Here is a 22200-nt window from a genome sequence, read left to right as displayed (position 1 = left end):
AGTCCTTCTCCTCAGGGCTGCTCTCGATCCATTTTCCACCCGGCCTGTATTTGTGCTTGGGATTGCCCTGACCCATGTACAGGACACCTTACACTTGGTCTTGTATTTCATGAGGTTTGCAGGGGCCAACCTCTCAAGCCTATCCATGTCCCTCTGGATGGCATCTCTTCCATCCACCGTGTTGACCACACCACACAGCTCAGTGTTGTTGGCAAACTTGCTGAGGATGCACTCAGTCCCGTCATCTGTGTCACCAACAAAGATGTTAGAACAGCGCTGGTCCCAGGACGGACTCCTGAGGAACACCACTCATCACTGGTCTCCACTTGGACATTGACCTGTTGACTGCAACTCTTTGAGTACAACCATCCAGCCAATTCCTTATATACCGAGTGGCCCATCTGTCAAATCCACGTCTCTCCATTTTAGAGACAAGTATCTTGTGTGGGACAGTGCCACATGCTTTGCACAAGTCCAGGTAGATGATGTCCAGGAGTCCAGCCAACTCCTCCTCTGTGCAAAATACCAAGTTTCCATCTAATCTAATGCAGAAGCCACACAGGAACGACATTTCCAACCCCAAGAAAGGTCCAAATATTTCAGCTGGGGTGCACCTCTGTATTTAAAACAAATTGTATTAAAACAAAATAATGCTGCCACCTAGTGCCTAGTCTTTCTTCCTTCCTGGAAGGGCCGAAGTCAGACGCTGGCAGTGCAACTGTGAACCCCCAAAGCCACTTCAGGGCCCGTGGAAAGCCACCAGCAGCACCTCCACAGCCACAGCATGAGGCTTGGCTGTGACAATGCTGAGGCAGTGGCATGGCTTAAACACCACAAGCAGGTCTCATGAGAGACACTGCGTTTCACAGGTGGCTTTGCTTCCCTGCCTGGTCACGTCCTACGAAGGATCATTAACTGATCTTTATTGTCACCATGTCAAGGCCATGCAGAAATGCCACTCCTTTCTGAAGGCTCATTGAGCAAATTGTTTCACAGAAAGGAAAACATCAAATATTTCCTTCAAAACGTGCAGAAATGGCCCCAGATTAAATGAAACAGGCTGGCTCGTTAAGACAGCCTTTAAACAACAGGTTTCTAATACAAAATCATAGCATAGCTGAATTGGAATTCACCTTTAATGATCACCTAGTCCGTGCTATGGGCAGGGACATCTTTCATTAGGTCAGGCTGCTCAAAGCCCTGTCGTACCTGACCTTGAACACTTTCAATGATGGATGGCATCCAAAACTTGTCTGAGCAACCTGTTCCAGTATCTCACCACTTTCATAATAAAAAAAAAATATTTTTATGTCTAATCTAAACGTACCCACTTTCAGTTTATAACCATTGCCCCTTGTCCTGCCACTACAGGCCTCCGTAAAAATCACATCTTCATCTTTCTTACAAGCCCCCTTTATATAATGAAAGGCTGCAATAAGGTCCCCCCCTGGAGCCTTCTCTTCTCCAGGCTGAATAACCCAGGCTGGAAAATACAGAACCATTCTTAGAAATGCATTTTATTTGACCACTACCTTCCTATTTATCTAGAGCAAAAGAAAATAGACACACAAAACAGAGAAATCAAAACCACTCGTAACAAAACCATCAGTCCCATTCATTCATAATATTTTGTTGGGTTTTCTGTGATATCTCCCCATATACTCTGTTGCTGTGTAATTTAAAGTACTGAAATTAAGTGTATTCTAGCAGCAATCATCCCGCATTCCTGAAGAAACAAAACAGGAAGAAAACAAACCAACATTTCTTTTCCAAGTGTATCTTTTCCAAAAGGCATGTGGACCACTTTAGCAACTTGTACAGAGCACAAGAATGAACACTGTTTGCATGAAAGCTTCACTTTGTGCATCTGACTTTTCCTTAGCTAAAGATGATAAAAGAGCTGTTTTGAAGTTGGTGCCGTGAATGCATTAGAGTTTGTTCAAGTTCTGTATTTAGGCATGTGAAAGAAAAACAAAAAAGGGAGCACATTTTTGGAGGAAACATCCCCTTACTGCCTTCTATTTAGTTACCAGCACATCCCCTTACTGCCTTCTGTTTAGTTACCAGCTTTAAATCAGACCCTTGGAAATTTCTGCCATTTACCAAGAATAAAACCTAACATAACACAGTTCCAGAACAGCTGCATTTTCTGATGAGCATTGACAGAAAACCCTCACCTGCTTCATCTCACTCTTCAATTTAGTAATACCACTTCTTTCTGTTTTGGTTGCTCCAGAATGCCCCATTTCATGAATAGAAATTGCAGGGCTAGATGAAGAGGAATCTACAGGTCGCACTAAAAGAAGCAAATGGACATTTTTAAAATTCTAGGGGTAGCAAAACAGATTAAATTGTATCTAGAATTTAAACACATATCCTTTCAGAAGTGTACAATGCTTTTCATGACAACATTCTTTGAAATCACATCAACAGTTCAAAACCCGATTGCATCAAGTAAGGGGCCTAGTTCCATACTTGGATACTGGGGCCTGATTTTCCATGACACTGAGCAATTGTAGCCTTAAAAGATGTTAGAGTTACAATGAGTCTGTGAGGGCCAAGAATGAACCCAGGATACAGTTGACATGCCAGTTGGGAATATGTGGGCACCAGAGACAGGCTCCTGGAAGGCAGGCTACATGTGACCTTGTTATGGTTTTCCTTATGGTCTGTTGTGGTTTAACCCCAGCTGGCAACTAAGTACCATGCAGCTGCTCCCTCCCCCACCCCACCCTTCCCTAGTGGGATGGAGAGGAGAATCAGGGAAAAGGTAACATTCGAGTACCGAGATAAGAACAATTTAGTAATTGAAATATAATAATGCTAACAACAATAATAATAATAATAATGATGATGATAATAATAATAAAGGAGAGAGAACAGGAGAGGAATAAAATAAAGCAGTGATCAGCAGGCCCTGGCCAACTCCCCCCAGTTTATATACTGAGCATGATGTTCTATGGCAGGGGTCCTCAAACTACGGCCCGCAGGCAGGATACGGCCCCCCAGGGTCCTCAATCCGGCCCCCGGTATTTACAGACCCCCCCGCCGGGGGTTGGGGGGGAACCAAGCAGCCGCAGATGACGGCCTGACACTGCATCCACGCGCCGGCCCCCTGGTTAAAAAGTTTGAGGACCCCTGGTCTATGGTATGGAGCTCGGGCTAGTTCAGGTCAGCTGTCCCGGCTTTGTCCCCACTCAATTTCTTGCGCCCCTCCAGCCCTCTGGCTGGCAGGGCCTGAGAAACTGAGAAGTCCTTGACTTAGTATAAGCATTACCTAGCAACAACTATAACCATCAGTGTTACCAACATAATCTCATACTAAATCCAAAACACAGCATTGTACCAGCTACTGAGAAGAAAAATACTATCCCAGCCAAAACCAGGACAGGTCATATAAAATTTCTTCATTTTAAAAGCTTGCCTTCATTTCAGTGAAAACTTGATACAACCTTATTCCAGTGCACAACAGCTTCCATCGTACTTGTTTTGTTTATTCCACAGCAGGCAGACACAGGTACTGCCCACCCATAATTAACACATTACATATACCTCTATTTTATGTGCTGAGAGAGTAGATTCCTATTCATAAGACAATCTAACTTTATATTTATAGTTCTCATTTAACATATAAAAGTGCTCAAGTGGACAACTTACAGCTTCTTTCCACTCCAAACTCTTTTCCACTGAGAATATGGTGCAGGAGATTTTTCATATCAAAGGGGCTTAGATTCATCAAACTCTCTGAAGCTTCTTCACCTAGTTTAAAAAAAACACACGCCAAAACCAACAAAAAAGACAAATTATCACTGTAGGTGGCTTTACAGCTTGTTTTCTTAAGTAAACTGCTAATGAACGAAGTTCAATCACATTTACCTTTGTAGCTAAGACTTCCTTTAAACTAATATGCAGAGTCAGATTTCAAAAATACGTTTCAGGACTGAACAACAAACACTGAATGGAAATAACACTATTGGCACAGTGAATATTAAGCTGCACCTTGTGCAAATTCTTACTGAAGCTGCTGATGAGAAAGCAGTTGCTCCTTTGTAGGGCAAGACCACTTGGCAAGGCATTACAGCCGTCTCCCAAAAGCAGATGACATGTAGATCTCAACTAAAGGCCAGAGTTATTCTACAAAGAACTGCATGCGTGTGGAAGGCTTGTGTTTTATTTAATTAAACGATCATGCTTGTAAGTGAGAGATATAAAAAGCACATGCATACACATGAGCACACATGTATGCACAGAGAAATCTCCCATAGGAGAACACAAAAAAAGGCAGCAATGAAGCTGAGGGCAGCGTACAAAGCAGCTGGCATTTAAGGCTAAGGAACAACAGCAGGGACCCCAGGAAAGACAGGCTTTGACTGTGAACAAAACAGCTTCCACTATTCAGCTACAGATTTGGGGACAACAGGGCTTTCTGTACATTCTTCACACAGAAAAATTATCCCAGAAATGACTTGGCTCCTTTTGTCAACGTAAGGGAGAAACCTGCTATCCCCCAGTGGCAGCTAGCCGCTGAAGTTAGAGAGCAGTAGCATTCAAAGTGGGCTCCATCTAACCAGCTACCAGGGACCCCCCCTCTTCACTACAGGAGGGAGAAAACTGGGGAGACCAGAAAATATGCTTCTACAAAGTTATCCCCCTTTAGGATGTGCTAGGGCATTAGAAATGGTAACAAGAGCTGACAACATAAAAATATGGCCCAGATCATGCTCCTAAGTGTCACGCATATGTTTGACTATATATGTCACTTAAATTGATTACTTTTCAAGACTGGTCCTTCTTAGACTTCTGACCCTTTTCAATGGGGAAAACTCTTCAGTGATTTTTCAGATCTCTCTTCAGTTGTGATTTCTCTCTAGTTTCAGGTTTTTCTTCCAAAATAAGTTTAAAAATACTTTTGTGTTGCACCATTTGTTTGTTACTTCTTGGGTTTTTTTAGGGCGTATGCAACATCCTGGGGGCCTGTGAGATTATTTTGTTTACTGACCTCCTGGCAAAATAATGTTTCACTAGCTGAAATCTAAACAGCAGATAATTTTCAACTAAGCACATTCAAGGGGAGAAGGCATACACATAAAAGGAAGATGCAGTTACTTTGAATAAAAAATGACCAGAACTATGAATTAAGGCTCAAATATTCAGAAGATACCTAGGGTCCCATTCCCATTGACATTAATAGCACAGGGTCCCTAAATATACACACACATGCAATTTGATGACCTGGACCTCAAACACATACTGAAAGTCAGGGGACTTAAGTATTTAATATCCACTTCAGTTTGAATAACTGGGGGATGGAGGGACAGGAATCTTTCATTAAATCAAAACGAGAATTATTTTCAAAGTTTTTTTTTTCAAAGCAAAAAACTGCATATGCTGAATGAAGAATTTAATAAAAGGATTTAACACACAAAAATGAAAAATCAACCACTGAGGTGAAGCAGAAATAATGCTGTAAGTACCCTTATGATAAAATTGCTCTTACCTGAGCATTTCAGACTTCGAGCCAGCTCAGTGGCCATCACCTGAATTATCAGACCAATGCGGAGCCTGAGCATCTCCACAAAAAGACTAGGCTGTGACCGGACATACATCGCCAAGTACATAATTATTTCCTGTAGGGACAAATCCATAAGGGCACCTATTCAGAGTGGGTCCTCTTGGCTTTCCCAGACACAAACACTGGCATCACGCTGGGCACAGCTGAAGGAACCCTTTTTACACATGCTGCATACCTGTGTCAGGACTGCAATACTGATGTCTTGGCCGCTGGCTTCATAAATAAGATCTGTGAGCTCCTCAGGTGGCAGCGGGCTACAAGAAGGCAAACCACAGTTAGCAGTGACTCAGGCATCTGCTATTAACCTCTTGAACAAGCACTGGAGCCAAGTCACCCAGAAACCCCTTTGCACCACAAAGGTCCTATGAGTCTGCCTGGGTGGCTGCAATTCCTTCTGAAGGTGAGGAGTAAGTTTTAAGCCACAGTAATAGCAGAACAACGGTACAGGCAGGAAGATGAAGGGCAGGCTGCTTCTGTAACTGAGGCAGAGCTCCAACTTACGTGGTGATGATTTTCTCACGGGGTTCTGGTGGCAGGCCCACTGTAAGTTGCTTGTGGTGCGAGAGAAGGTCTGTGCATGCCTACCATAATAGGACAGAAAGCAAGAGACCTTTTTTGAGTCATGTGGACGTGACAGAGCTTTTAATTCCCAAAAATTGAAAGGTTGGACCAGATGATCTTTGAGGTCCCTTTTCAATCCGGTATTCCATGAAATAAGCAATTCTTTAACAATTTTTAAGTGCATTTCTATTAATTACCAGACATGCAGATCCAGCAGAATGCTGTTAACTAGTTGCCAAAGATCCCCTGAGGCTAACAGGGCTATGAGAGTCTGCCCAGGCTGAAAGCCTGCTTCCCTCTTCAGTGAAATCAGCAGCATGATGATTAGGGACTCCAGTGGGGCTGGCAGATCAGTAAAGGACTTTATCATAAGATAAACATTTGTTCTTTATTTAAGACAAAAAAACCCCCATTTTTAATGAATGAAAATTGGTAGTATTAGCTAAAAAAAAAATTCTGCGTACTAATAAATCTCTTCAAACACCAAACATATTGCATCACATTCCTGAATTAGGCATCTTGATATATTCTGAAATAGGTGCTTCCCCCAGTACTACAGTGTTTACTCTCTTGTATCAACCTCCTTTAAAACTAGGTGTTCAGTTTACCTGTTTTAGCATCCTGAATCAAAGACCTCACAGAGCACTGTTCGTCTAATTTTTAAGGGTCTATTTTCCCTCCCTTATGCGGAACAAAACAGATCATCTCTACTCTTTTCCTCCCCAATTCTTTGTTGTTATCTTCTTGATTTAACATACCCAGCTTTCTGTGAGCATGTCTGTACTGCTGGTCCATCATGTCTTCAGGATGGAAAAGGTTATGCACTTAATGAAGTACGGAGCAGGGCGATTACCACAAAGTGCTCTCCGCAGATATGACTGTCACCAAAATAGGGCATCCTAGGTGTGACAGCCAAAGCTTTGAAAATGGCCAGGAATTAGTGAAAGAGCTCTTCAGAAATATGCAGGGTAAGCAGGAAATTAAACAAATACTTTAGAGTACTTGAGAGGAAACATTTTTGTTATGTTCAAAATAAATATGTACCCTTACAGTGAATCCTTCTTCTTGCCATATAATAGTCCCAGATATTTTAATGCCTTCAACCGTTCATATCCACACACAGAGCAGACTGTCTGCCCAATGGGACGGAAATTGGCAGAACATGCTTTTGCATCACTGCTAGCATCCTGACATAGTGATGCTCCAAAAGTGTTCGTGCAACCACAACAGCAATAGATAATTACCAATGACAACTACAGTTTTCAAAGCACATAATTAAACTTCTCCAATTAACTGAGATGAAATGAAGCCTTCACAACCATTTACAGTATGACATTCTTGGTCCATGCCAACATTAGCACAGTTCATAGTACAGATGAAAGGTAAAGATGTCAAAATAAGATTTTAGATCAGAAAAGTGACCAATGTTATTGAAAAATGCTGCACTATGTATGTTGTGAAGTAAGATCAGAAGGGCAAGCATAAGCCCCACCAGCAAACCGGTAGTTTATGTTGGTTTCCAGGCAGGGAACTGAATCAACATTATTTATATTTCATACCTCAGCCAGGACTTCTACTCTTTTCTTGAGTATACCAGAAATGTAACGGATTAAACCCCACTCTTGATTGAGGCCTGCTTTTCTGTAAAGCTCATTGAGCAGGCAATGAACAGTAACGCCGTACTGTCCATCCAGCTCTGTGTCCCAGTCAGCGCCTCTGCCAGAAAAGACACAGAAGGTAACGGTCATCAGATAAAAAGCTACACTGCTTAACCTTACCACACAACAAGCAGCCTGACTTTGATCCCATTACTCATTTTGGTGACAGAATTAAGTAGTGCATGGGACATGTGGGCCTTCACCAGAGATTGGTTGTATGTGGACAAAACCCTCTTGACACCAGGAACCTTCATATTAACTTGAGCATTCTCTTAGCCATGAGCCTGTGACTCCAAAGCAATCACCCAAAGGATTTTCCACCAGACTTCAGAGTATGCATGCAGATAGTTTGCTGGAGGAACACTGCTGCATGTGGTGCTTTTTCAGAGCAGAATTCAGTAATGTCTTCAGTACTGCTGAAGACTGCACCCATTTTTTAGATGTCTCAGGGGGGCCTGCCTCTTTCTTAGCTATTAACTAAGCTTCTATGCTGCTTAAGCCATTACTGAAAAAGCAAAGGAGATTTCTATTCCTCTCCTCGTTTTGAGATTCACTGCAGTACGGCTTCTCTTTGGTAAGATTTTGCTGTGTCACAGAATGACCTTCCAATCCCTGCCAGGGGGGCACCAGAAGTCCACCTGCCTGCCCAACAGAGACTCCCACAGCAAAACAAGTCCAAAACAGGAAAAAGAAGGGCATTACATGTAGTTAAACAACAAAATGGTATTTTTTTTCAGGATCTCCTTTGCTCTTAAAAAGAGGCTGCTAAACATTTCGTTTGGGAAATCAAGATGATCAAAATAGAGTTCCTCATAGGAGAAAATGAAAATAAACAGAAATACAATCTTTGTAGCAGTAAAGGAAGATCATCTGTGATTAATACGTGCTTGTCTTTGCACCCAAAGCTAGCTTCCTGACAGGTTCCAGCAGTGTTCTCCTGCACATGGAAAAAGGCCCAGAAAATGCACTCCAGAAGATGATTCCGATGGCGTGTATTTCCATTTTGGTCCCATCAAACCTGTTTAAATAGCAGCTGTTTACTAACCCCAGCAGCTGGGCTTAGATGGTTTCCAAGAATGTTTTGAAGAACGTCGAGTTTTAGCCAGTGGTGCACTTAAATATGGAGAGGTATTAGAGGAAAAATAGTAATTAATCATTAAATAGCATTTTGCCTTTATTTAGAAAATGACAAGATGAAGTTTCCCTCCGCTTTTCTTCTTGTGCATAAAACTCACACCAAATCTTTGTGAACTTAAGAATGCCACAAATATAGCATAGTGTGTTCCCACTCATGGAAAGGATTTGTGCATTTCACTTGTGAGCCTTGCAGCTTGTATGTATTCACAACTGTGTGCCAATCAACTCTGAAATCTGCATGAGCATTTTTTTTTGTATTCAAATCATTTATGTAATCAAGCTAAATGAAAATATGCTTGTTAAAGCTCAGAAAATTTTAACCTCTCCCCTCAACAACCCACCCTGAACAGTGGAAAGCTTTTGTACAGTAATAATCAGACAGTTGTGACCAAACTCAAAAGATGCTGAAGTTTATATTCAGACAACTCACTTCAGTATATGCAAGATATACAAGATATCTGCTTGATCGTGGAGCGTTGGACATTCCTTCAGCTGCTCAACAAGCTTCCTACAATCCAAATCACCATGAGCATCTTTAGGTAAGTGCAAAACATTTCCACGGTCCTAATAACAAAGATGGATGAAAAATCAAAGAAGTCATCTTAAAAAAAGTAGTGAAACTGTAACTTCCCATTAAACAACACAACAGACTTGCAACATAACCCCAGCTGACATACGGACGCATCACATAGTCCTTGCCAGACCACTGCAGGCATGAAAAGGAGACTAATCCCAGGAAAGTTCCAGAATGGAACTTTGCCTCTAGTTTTGGTTCAATCAACAAAGAAAGCCATTTTTTGGATAAAACAAAGAAATATTTTGTCAAAGAAGGAAACCAATTTATTTGCATGCTCTTCCTGACATTTGCTGTTACTTGTAAAGAGAAAAGGATAAGGATACTACCTTTTTTTAGCTAAAATAATTCAGAGGTTTTTGAGTTCCACCTCCTACCAGTATATATATATGGTGCTTTACAAATGCAGATGTTGCCATCATAACTTTTACAAGCTTATGAAACTAGTATGTTATCTAATGAGATGATGCAATCCTGTGGTGAGATCTTGGATGAAGAGGAGTTTTGCCTAATAAGCTATTCAGCAATTTATACGATCCTAAAATATCATTTCCACAAACAGAGCCTGTAGAGCAGAATCCTTTAGGAGGCTGGACACTACCCCCTGTAACCATTCTCAGCAACTGCACACATATATTAAGACAAAACAAGTGCCAAGCACAACCCCATCTTCATGCCTCGTAGTGGGATGTGACTGGTGCCTTAAGGACATCTGTCCCTTCACACACTATGCTGCTCCCCAGACATTACTGTAAGTAGCATTTCTTGGAGAACGTCTCTAAAGGCTGTGAACATCCCATCCTTCCTTTTGTGTGTTCAGTTAGAATTAAAGACAATAGCATTTGGCCCTTCAAAACAAGCACCTATTGTATTATTTTCTGGTTTGCACACACAATTAAAATTTTTCCACTTGATAATGTCTATTTAACCAGAAAACTTTCACCCAGCCAAAAAATAAACTTCAAACCAAGGGAGCAGCTATCCAGTGCCTCAAGCAACATGGCTTGTCTGTGAAGGAAAATGAGAACTAGCATAGGGTTTGGCTGGAAAACACAGGAAAGGCCACAGTATTGCATCCTAAAACTACAAATAGCATAAAAATTCTCACAGCTTACCTTTGTCTCAAACAAATGAGGATTATCAACGAGATTCAGAGACTTCCGGTGCGTGTTCAGAACTTTAGTGGGAAGAGACATAGACACAGCTGGAAAGCAAAGCCACCAGAAAAAAAGATTTTAAAAGTCCATTTCATAAATATGAAAATCGAGTACACCTACACAAAGCAACTATACTAGGTAAAAAGAAGAGAAATACCTCCAAGAGTCAAAATATAGAGGCGATGCTTCTGAGATGCTGTACGTGGAACTCGGGAGACAAGCACACATTCTGAACATTATTTCCTTCCAGGCTTGCCCCCAAAGCTTCTAACATCAGCACGTCAAAGGCCCAGGCACTACGTCCTCAACTGGTATCCCTTCTGATTGCCCATGCCTCAGAAATCCTACAGGCCAATGACCTGACCCTGCCAAGTGTTTTAAACACTCTAACAGGAAGAACGTGGAGAAAACTGGCAAAGTGTCATAATCAAAGTGGTGATGCTAAATATAGGCTAATGCTCTGTTACCTTCATATACTGAATTCAATAGAGGATCAGATGATGCGGCACATGAAAGATGGGTGAAAAAAACTAACAAAAAAGCTTGAAAGTTATTAATTTACACTGAAGTTATGGGAAGCCTTGCCTTGACCAGGGCATCAAATACTACGCAACTATATATAAAACAAGCTATATGTTTTAATCTGTTTAGAAATTCAGTCAAAGCATTATTTAGGTGTAAATCCTCCAATCAGTCTATAAGAAATGTAGCATTATTAGGAATACTGTCATCTCTACTCCATTTGTTCTCACAAATTTAGAAAGTACCTGCACATACTTATATTTTTCTGGCACTGAAACGTTTAATTTCACCACAACTTTATTAAAATAAGAAAGTACATTTTGAAAGCCTTTGTATAAACAAAGACCAAAAAAAAAATGAGTTCACTGACTCAGGTTCTAAAATTCTATCCAGCTGAGAAGTTGTAGGAGTTTCCAAAACACTATTTTTGATTAAATGTTACATTTCATAGCAGGTTGTCTATGCATACACCATGATACTGGGTACTGTGGGAACACAACAGTAACAGCTTCAGACTCATTCCTTGGTAACAACATACTTGTGCCACCAATTCTTTTTCAGTGGCAGAGTTCTGAAGTACTTGAACTTGCCCCTTGTAGGTAAACAGGTTTTCTATTATTATTATCACTAAGTAAATAATAGGGAGAAATACCTGGAACCTCTAAACCCTTTGTCTTGGCCATTATTGACAGTATCTCTTCTGTAGAATGGTTTGCGCTGAACACAGGTGGTTGATTTGCAGTCTTTGAAGTTGGAGGCAGGTATGACTTCAGTGCTGTACTCTGCAGGACATTATGTATATACTGATCCAGCTCATCCTGGCTTTCTAGTGTGACACACAAGGTTTATTAAATCTAAAATCATAATTTATCAGTGCTTTCTGTTTCAAACACACCACTCTATTCTCACTTATATAGAAAGGCACACAAAAATGCAAGAGATTTTTAAGCTGAACAAATTGGAAAGAAAAAAAATAATCAGTTTTTGACACTTTGAAAACAGTTGTATTAAGAAGTTGGTTTTCCCTTTCAAAGGAAGCAAAATAGTTTTTATCTTGCTGGTAGTCCACAGATCATGGTTGGACTTGATGATCTTAAAGGTTTTTTCCAACCTAAATGATTCCATGATTCCATCATCTCCTCCATGCAAGCCCTTGTCTATGGCTCCTCACAGGCCCTTCCTCCCTCTAGCCTCTTCTATACCCCCCTCCATCTGCTGACTCTTCAGACTCAGCTTTTACAGCAGCAGTTACTGGTCAATGCCATACTATGGACGTAGGAAGAATAAGCACAAATTCCTTCTGCAAATTAAGTCATGCAGGTACAGGACTGATACATAAGAAACCTGTATGATTATCAACTGCGCACAAAAACTCTGCATTGTAGGTAAACCCAGGGTCTGCGGATAGAACTTGAGAGAGAAAAAATCTGAAGTGAAAAAACCCTACCTTTTTCACAGAAATCTGCTGGAAAACCTTCATATTCACTGTCAGGACTATTATGGCCTTCATTATGGTCATCAAACAGTTTTAGATCACAGTCTGGATCCAGGAAGCTCAGATACGTGTGAAAAGAGGTGGTAAGAAATTCTGACAGCTTACCTATCTTCACCCTGCAAACAGGAACACATACCAAAGAGCATTAACAACCACCACTTTGATACTGATTAATGCTCAATGAGCTTTCAACAACTCCCAAAATTCATAAGACCTACTGTTAAATCTGCCTTTAGTAACTACAAAGCAGCAGATACTGATACTGAGAAAAAAAAAAACCCACAAAACAACAGTTGCAGATCCATCTGGGTACTTAACTGCTCTGCTTGCTAATTGAACCTAACTGCATTACACCTACAGGCCTAACTCAAAGTTTAATGATGCAGGGTGCTGTATGTTTACATAAAGAGAGACCCTAAACAAAGACCTAAACTGCAAGGATAATGCATGAGGAACTGGGGCTGAGAAGTTCCTCTGAACAGCAGTAGCTTTTCACAGAACTGCACTGCTGCTAAAAAATCAGAAAGCACATCTGATTGTCGGAGGAAAATACTGACTGAAAGATGGCAAGCAGAAAGAGAATAGGAAGGTACAATTAAATTGCTTTTATATGTAGATGAATGGAATACATAAGCTTCTCAGTACTACACGTAATTCATGTTTAAAATGTGTCTGATAACTGTGAAAGATAATTACTTCTTAAAAACAGAAGCCCGGCCAAGATCAAGTTTTTGTATTTCCTAAGTTTGACATTTGTTTTTCCTTATCCACTAATGGCAGTCAGAGATGCTACGCCTTTTGGGAGACAGATCTTTCCCACTACATCTGAAGTCCAGCTACCACCTGATCGCCAAATAACAACTAAAACTGAAACTCCTTGCTCTTTGGAGTTATAGTACAAGGTCTGTACACTATCACAAGGTCAAAACTGAGGCCTGTACAAGATTTAATTAAAAAAAAAAAAATCATGGAGACAGTCATCTGGGTTTCTGATATTACCTTGCACCTCCAAAATAACCATCCTCTAATTTTCTTATGGTGGCAAGAACTGCTGGATGAATGTCAGTACCATCATCAACTGGAAAAAGAATAATGAAAGAGTTGAAGCTTACCAACACATCCTCAAATTATCATGTCCAGTGGATTACTGGGTATTCTCTATGAAGTAAATCAGACAAATTTAAAATAGAACCCACAACTGCTACCAGTACCAGCTTATTCAAAAAAACCCAAACAAGCAAGCAAACAAAAAAAAGCCCTCAGGCAAATTCTAAAGAGATCTCTCAGGACAAAACCCAACCCACTCAAGACAAGTTCCAAAGGGATTTCTATCAAATTTCTTCGGACAGAAATATATGGAGATGATGGGGAGATGCAAGATTATAAAGGGGGAGTAAAACCAAAATGAAATATTACCATGTCATACAAATTCAGTGTATACTTGAGAAAGTTAAATTGTACTTCTGATGTTAGAACTCAGATGTTGAAACAGTCATGCCTCCTGCCTCCTCTCAAACTGACTTCCATCCTACTCCCCTGCAGTAACCTACTTTGCTTGAAAAAGAAAATCAAGTTTACCAAGCATTGTGTGGGTGATGGGAAACGTCAGGGTTGGTCTTCCTGTCATCCTCCAACAAGAAGTGAGGTAAGCCAGCTCTGTCTTGAGCATCTCCACAATCATCTGATTGTCTAGAGCCAGATAGAAGTGATGCTGGTCAGTAAACTAGAGAACAGAGAAATATGGTACATGAGTGACCAGTGCTCTCATTTATTCCCATTTCCTCCCTTAAATCATTCACAAACGCCATATGAGCTATTCCTGCCCACAAAACAGACTGCATGAATTAACCTAATAAGGCATGTGACTGTGAAAATGAAATCCATACTTATGCAGAGTCCATTTTCTTACACTTGTAAGCTGACTGTGAAAGAAGTAAGCCATACAAACAAAAAGTAGACAAACACAGCCATAAAGTAGAATCCTCACAATGACGAATTACAGTAACCTATGATCTGGAAGACAGAAGTACTCTAAATGTGGAAGAAAAAAGCTAACAGTAGCATGTTAAGGACTGGGAACTAGTAACCATATGTCTCTTGGGAACAATCTGAAAGTCAAGCAGAATACAGAAAAGCTGGCAGTTACTGTGGATAAAAGGTACACTAGATGTACAATGGTAAAGCGTGCCTTTTCCGCTACAGAGAAAAGCCAAGAACCACAATAAGAGATTATCATGGCTACTTCAGGAGCTGGAAACCAAAAAAGCTAGATGAACAGTGGTAAGTATGTTAAAGCTGCCACAATACAAGTTAAGGAAGCATATAAGACTTGGGGAGGGGTCAACACATAAAAAGCACGTAAATTCAAGCTGGACAAGTCCAGAGAAGTTACTTCAGAGAACTTAAGGGACTAGCCAAAACAATCCCCGAGCCACTCACAATTAGTTTTGCTAATTGTGGATGAACAAGTTCCAGAAATACAGACAGAAGCAACACACCGCCTGTCTTTAAAAAGGAAGAGCCGTGACAACATAGACCAGTCAAGTCAATTCCAGTGCCTGAGAGCACATGACAACAAAGCCAATTTGAGACTGCCAAGATAATTACAAAATGATAAAGCAAAATGGATAAACAGTCATATAAAAAAATATCAGCAAACTAGTCCAATTTCCTTCTCTCGGAGCAACTACATGGTTGGTACAAGAAACTGGTTGATATCTCTCAACTCCTGCAAATTTTCACACTAGGGAGGTGAAGAAAAAACATCTGATGTGGCAGAACTGCTTGAAAAATTGTTCTCGAAAGGTAGTTATTAAACACTTTTTTTTCAGAATGAGAGGGTATCTAAATGGGGTCAGCCTTTGCCCCACACATAATCAATGTTTTCATTAGAGAACAGGATGAAATATAATCTACAAAACCACGGTATTTGTGGACATTAGTCAAGATCAACACAGATGAGCTGACTAATGTTAGGACTAATGCTGAGCTAACATTAGGAAGGTGAAATTAAACATTAAGTCATACTCGCCTCAAAAAAAAAAGTCAGGGGAAAATGTCTGGCTACACAGTACCACAGAAAATGTTATGGAGGTTTTAGTCAAACACAGAATAAGCAGGAACTGTCAGTGTGCTGCTAATGCAACGATAAATGCCATTTTGGAATATATTAGTATGTCCACACTTGACACATGGCAAGATTTTAGCTGGAATATTGAGTCCTACTTACATAGTAAGATGTGGACAAAGATATTTTGAAAAAAATCATGACTAAGGAATTTTTACCTAATTTGCAAAAGTGACAACGGGTGTGAGGGAACAACACATAAATGATCTGTCATAAAGCTGCTTGTGATTAATTGGCATGGGGAAGAATGGGAAAGGATCCACATTTTTGGCAGTAAATCTGATGTTTGGACATTATGAAGCACTGCAGAAGCCATCTATGGAGTCCACTGAACTTAAATCTTCCACTGGAACTTAAAGACTAAATTAATCAAACATCTATTTAGGAGGGTGTGAGCATTCTTTATCCTACTTCAGGTGCACATGTTTGGAGTAGGTGACCCCTTGGCTGTCTAGTACCAACTGCTAGAATAAATCTACAGGAATAAGTGTGTTGTATTTCATTACATGCATAAGTAAGAGCCATTGATTCTGGGGGGATCCAAACTTTGAGTAACACTGAAAAAGGCACTAAACAGAAAACAAAGACAAAATATCGCTTCCTCTGCCCTACTGACCCTTTCAACAATACAATGAAAAGATCACATCTTAGGCTCTTGGGGTTACAGTACTTGGCACGCTTACTGTGAAACAAAATTTTCCATCAAAGCAATCAGGAGAAAGATACATGAAGTGACCTATCTCTGGAGAAAGTATTTCATTAGCTGGAATGTTGGTTCAGGCAGAGATCAGTAACAACTTTGTACTATTGATTTGCTGTGTTCTCCTAAGCCAGAAGCCAAAGAAGCCAGATTCTGTATGACAAGATATTTATCAGCACTCCTACCATGCAGATCATCCAACACTTAAAAAAACCACAAAGCAAAGCACATCTGCTTTATCAGCTCTGCTCTACCTAGAGTGACAGCACAGAACAGCAAAGTGCTTCATTAACGATTAGCCATTAAGTAAGCAGTGATTTCTCTGCCAGCTTTACACGCTCACCTGAGGGGTAAAAGCAAATATTTGATTTCTTATCACATACAACTTGGAGGTGCCTAACACTCCAATATGTCGGTGTGGCCGTCCACTTAATTTCATGTTCTTGTTCCGGCCTGTAAAGAAAAGGGGAAGAAAAAAAAAATAATCACATAATATTTCCTCTATGGTTTTCCACAACAACCAGTTTAGGCAAGGAGACCTACTTCATTGGTATCAGCAAGGCAGAAGACAGATAAAGATAACAGTGAGATGCTACAGACTGGTCCATTTGTAGCAGCCATCAATATAAAAGCTAGAGTTCTTCAAAAGCCTAATTAAAAATAGAAAATTTGGCTTCACTGACACTGACCACTGGATCAGGTTTTTCAATTACAGTCATTGCTCAGCACCCAAAGCTTCCCCACCAAGGTCAGGTGGTACACCCTTTCAAAAAACAAGGCCACCAACACACAACAGAAACTGCACTGCTTTCACTGTAGAACCTTCAAGATTCTTGCCTGAAGAAGGCTAAATCTAAATACAAAGTACATCTAAATACAAAGACAAGATTTTTATTCTTTTCATCAGGCTAATAAGCTGCACTTTTCTCAGCACAGCTTACTAGTGAATGACCCACAATGCACCATTTGCTCCAGCAGTCAGGAGCTGACTTGAATCTGTCTGACAAGGAATCTTCAATCTGTTCCAAATAACCTTGTGCCTGAAAAAATACCACTGTGAAAATTCCCAGAGAAGACATTGTTAAAAACAATACACCAATGTGTCAAATCATCCTACTCACTCCCCTACTAGTGAAAGAAGACTATTATGAATTATTATGTTTCCTGTTGGAGTCCCCTACTTAAGACAGAAATTCTAATTTTGTTAAGCTTCTTCGTACAAATGCATTTTTTAAAAATCAAAGAAATTGATTTATATAAATTAAATCAAAGGAATTGAGACAGTGTAAAGCAAGAAAAAACAAAAAACCTCAAAACATCACCCTTAAAAAATACCTTGCACAGCAGCAGAAAGAGGTTTCCGTGTTCAAATACCTACCCAGCATGGTGTAGAGGTTACTCAGGATGCGAGCTGGCTGCACTCTGAGTGGATGGATATCAGCCATGCTCTGAACATTGATCCCATGGTCTTGCAAGAGGTTCTTTATTTGATTAGATTCTGCCAAAACAGTTACTGTAAAACAGAAAATGAAAACACAAGTAAGAATCGATGTTCTGTTCAACTGTCACTACTGTCACCTCTCAACTAATGCATTTGGTTGACCAAAGAGGCATGAAGAGCTTAATTCTTTCTGAATTTATCGGCCCGTGAGATCAAAAGGGATTGCAAGAGTGTCAGACAGATACTGGCTCTCTGCTTCTCAGCAAGTCTTGCCATTCTTGTCCACTTTGGACCACAGGATATTCCAAGTTGGAAGGGTCCTCCCTCATGAGGCCTCTACTCCAACCTCCTGCTCAAGGCAGGGTCAAGCTCTGAGGTTAGATCAAGTTCTTTGGGGCTTTATCAGTTTCTTCTGATTTCTTTCAGTACCGCTGGTTTGGATCACGCAGTCTCTTTTAGCAGATAGGGCTTTCCCCCCATAAAACAAGGGGAAACATGACTTGCAAATCTTTGTTGTTTTAATACAGCATACTGAAACAACACAGCCAAGTCAACGGGGAATAAGTGCTGTTACTTGTATAGTAACGTTACAGAGGCCTCAAAATGGCAGAGGTAGGGAATAAATACAGTTTCAAAATCAGAGGAATTTACAGTCTGGGACCTGATTCCACATCTTGTCCTGCTTGAGGTTTTGCCCATGTTAGGTGGCTTATCAGTTTGGGACTGATAACTCAGTATTCTTCTTTGTATTATAAATACTTGTAAAAGAATGCCAAAAATAAGACAGCACTTTATTTCTACTAGAAATTAAGCACTTCGGAATAAAAAAATATCACCCCCATGATCCACGAACATGGGGTAAGCAAGCACCTGCCCAGGTCACAGTATCATTGACAGAGGCTGCTCCTGATAAACGAGCTGGCTGCTCTTCCAGAGCAGTACGAGCCCTTGAAAAGCCTTTAAGCCCTGATCAGTTGGTGTTTGCCCTCTACTTGATTTTCTGGTTTTGGCTGTTCCTGCACTGACTAAGGAAGTCCCATCCTGCAGCAGCCAATAGATAGCCGTAAGTCTGGCCACCTCACCTCTGTTTACAGAGATCCTCCCCACTCCTGGCTCTCTGGTTCCTCTGAAAAGGGGCTGCACAGAAACCTAACTAAACTGACCTGTCAGTCCTGCTCTTTCTACCTAGAACCCACCAAGATTTTCCTTTTCACTACAAGTTTGCCAGTCTCCCAGTCCCTGAGAAGCCTTAATGTTTTATCCACTATTTAAAAAACAAAAAAAGTTGTTAAACCTGATCTTCCCTGCTGTAAAAAGGCAGCTAGGCAAACAACCCCTTTCTCCTTCTCACAGTATCATCAAAGCATCTATATCCCATGCAAAAATCCACATTATTTTTAAACATGTCTTCCTTCCTTCCTGTACATAGGGACTTCACCATCACATGATCCAATTCACCCAGAACGTTCAAAAAACTCCCTCACCTTGTACCACAACATCAGGTTTAAATCCAGTGGAAAATGTCCTGTTTAAGGGATCAATTTCACCTGCAGCAAGAAACCCCTAGAATAAATACAAAGGAAAGAAAAAAGAAAGGAAACAAACAAAAATTATGTAAAACGCTTCTGATGACACCCAGAAGAATTCTTAACTGATTTCCATATTTTATCAGGAGACACAGGACTTAAAGCCTGGTTTATCTACCCCTTCCACTAAGTAGTACATTCAATAAAAACAATGGCTGCAATATTTTTCAGAACAACAAATAAAAGGTTATGACTGACACAATCTGCATGTTCAGGTTTCCTATTTTAGAGTTGCAGCAACTGACCAATTTTGCCAGGCCGGTGATTTTTTTTGTAGCTCCACAGAGATATTCAGTGGTTCCTTTAACAAGTCCATGGCTAATAAGGGACAACTCCACAGGCAACTAGGAATCTGACTAGGAATCTTAAGGTATAGCCTAGTGGAGTAGAAACAATGCAAAGTCCTAGCTCTGGAACAGCCAAATCAGCCTGGGCATACTCCTCTAGCTTAATTATACATCCAGTTCATCTGACAACTTATTCAGCTCGACTAGAAACAGATATCTATATATAACAAAAAAGTTCCTGAAAGCTCAGAGTCACCCTTCCATGGTTCAGGTACATGTTCCTACTGGAAAACACACTGAACCCTACCTGTCAACAGAACTGTACTTTAAGCACAAGCCATCTCAAAAGAAAGTGAAATACAAGCTCACCTACTATACAAGAAACAATTACCTCTGCTAATAGGCAACTAAGGATATACAATGATTGACCCCAAAGATGAGGCAACTTTCCCACTGGAACACGATCCACTGAGTGAGGATTTTCATACTCCTCATCTACCTGAAAGCAAACATATAAACAAGAAAAATTACCCTAAAGTTGTGAAGAACAATCAATAACATGGAAGTATTTTAAAAGAATATGGTCTATCATCTACCCTTTTTAACTTGCTGTGACATCGTGATCTCTCTGGTTTACTTTTAAGGCTGTATGTTTTCTGGGACAAGAACTGTGCTTTCTTATAGTACACTGCCCCACCCTTCAAAGCTGGGCATTGAATGGGGACTCTGCAAGCAGTTACAGCTTTGGTGTTAGCACTTCCCCTTTGTTCTCACTATGCCTTTGCTGCCTTCTCTCTGGACAGCTTGTCAGTAATTGTGTGTCTGCTTTCTGACCCCTTGCAGGACAGCACTTAACTTCATTAACGCCCAACTAGATTCCTGAAGTAAAGGTGCTATCCAAAAACAAAGACTTTTTCACCTTTCCTGTGTTAGCAAGAATGGTCAATGGAAAAATTCGGAGCAGACTCTTATTAATTTAGAAAAAGAAAAACTGTCTTGGTTTTGAGGTATATAGATCTATTAAGGGTGGGGGAAAAACCCTCCTAGATAATATCTTTACTGTAACCATTTTAAAATTTCTAAATGACAGGCAAAATCTACCCTGTTTATTTGGCACATTCATCCGATCATCATCACCTCAAAATTCCCAAGGCGGCTCTGAACTCTTACATGCTTGTTCCCACTAGGAAGGCAATTCACAGTTCCCACCTCAGATCTGCAAGCAAGACATCAGCTGTCAACACTCCCTGCTCAAACTCAGACCAACCCAGGAGGCTTCACACCCTTAGTGAGTGAGGGCTGAGAAGTCTGGAGTGGGAGAAGCTGGCAGGGAGTGATATGAAGGCAAATAGCATGGAAAAGCACATAAGCTCATCTGAATTTCTCTATCACAATGGGAGAATGAGGTAAACAGTAACAGCAAAGATGGGGTGGTGGTGGGCGGAAACCCAAACAAAACAAAAAAAAACCCCAGCCCAAACTCTAATTTGAGAGCCCATCTGAAACCTGTTTATCTCTCAGATACAAGCTCTGGAAAAAAAATAGACTATCAACAAATAGACTACACAGGTAGGACAGTATGCTTTTTTTTCTTTCAGCTTCAGCTCCTAAGTCAGCATCAGCACTTCTTCAATATATGCCTTGCTACAAAGATTTAAAACTTTAGACTTGCTCTAATATTTCCACAGGCACCCAGATTCCCAAATAAAAAATGTGACCATTTGGACACCTGAAGTTCATCATTTCTCAGCAGGAGCTGTGAGAGGTCTCTTAACTTTTAAATAATGTGCAGTAGTTGTGGGTTTTTTTTTTTATTGCTTGTTTAAATTTATCAGCTACAGGAAAACTATAAAACCAACGTTCATCTCTGTATCTATACTTTGCGTACTGAAGTGGACGCTGCATTTTCACAATACCTTTTCTGGAGGGACAGCATACAATTCAGGCATTAGCACTATTCCACTCTTCTCTCTAATAAGTATTCCTTCCAGAGCCTCTCTATACTCTTGTACCTGGAAATATTTTTAAAAAACAGTGAGAATTTACATTACATACAGTCAGCAAACCCAAAAGAGTAAAGTTAAAGTTTTAGTACTTTCTAACAGTACTTTTCTGCTGAAAGTTCATTTAAAAATAAAAAGGGAGGGAGGGGTTGATGACTTGCTGATGGAAGATCAGGGTTCAGATTCTCAGAGACTGTTCCAGCATCTCTATTACCAGCCTCAGAAACATGAAGACACACCTTTATAACACACTGCTGCAGTACAAAACTTCTAACATATTCCTATCAAGAAGCCATTGGAACAAATCCTACATGAAATTTGCAATAGACACCAATGCAGTGACACGGACATCAGGATTGCCAATATTCATAAAAGGTATA

The 22200-nt window shown here is 40.4% G+C and overlaps 1 protein-coding gene across 4 annotated transcripts in view; it reads right to left on the bottom strand.

Annotated features, from left to right (window-relative positions):
- The window catches only part of PHKA2 (phosphorylase kinase regulatory subunit alpha 2), a 49211-nt gene that overhangs the window by 12260 nt on the left and 14751 nt on the right, over positions 1-22200 (bottom strand). For all 4 annotated transcript variants that reach the window (XM_040582626.1, XM_040582624.1, XM_040582627.1 and 1 more), the window contains 17 exons: positions 21734-21829; positions 20209-20316; positions 19429-19507; positions 17882-18016; positions 16847-16956; positions 14255-14399; positions 13676-13754; positions 12629-12792; positions 11834-12007; positions 10618-10706; positions 9359-9492; positions 7693-7849; positions 6074-6153; positions 5748-5826; positions 5498-5627; positions 3658-3759; positions 2178-2296 (listed from right to left, as the gene is read on the bottom strand). In XM_040582626.1, the coding sequence (XP_040438560.1) occupies positions 2178-2296; positions 3658-3759; positions 5498-5627; positions 5748-5826; positions 6074-6153; positions 7693-7849; positions 9359-9492; positions 10618-10706; positions 11834-12007; positions 12629-12792; positions 13676-13754; positions 14255-14399; positions 16847-16956; positions 17882-18016; positions 19429-19507; positions 20209-20316; positions 21734-21829 (1980 nt within the window). The remainder of the gene's footprint in view (positions 1-2177; positions 2297-3657; positions 3760-5497; positions 5628-5747; positions 5827-6073; positions 6154-7692; positions 7850-9358; positions 9493-10617; positions 10707-11833; positions 12008-12628; positions 12793-13675; positions 13755-14254; positions 14400-16846; positions 16957-17881; positions 18017-19428; positions 19508-20208; positions 20317-21733; positions 21830-22200) is intronic.

Source organism: Falco naumanni, chromosome 2, assembly GCF_017639655.2.
Source record: "Falco naumanni isolate bFalNau1 chromosome 2, bFalNau1.pat, whole genome shotgun sequence".
In the NCBI taxonomy this organism is placed as follows: domain Eukaryota; kingdom Metazoa; phylum Chordata; class Aves; order Falconiformes; family Falconidae; genus Falco; species Falco naumanni.
The sequence above is the reverse complement of the archived record's forward strand: the minus strand, read 5'-3'. Positions and strand labels throughout refer to the sequence as shown.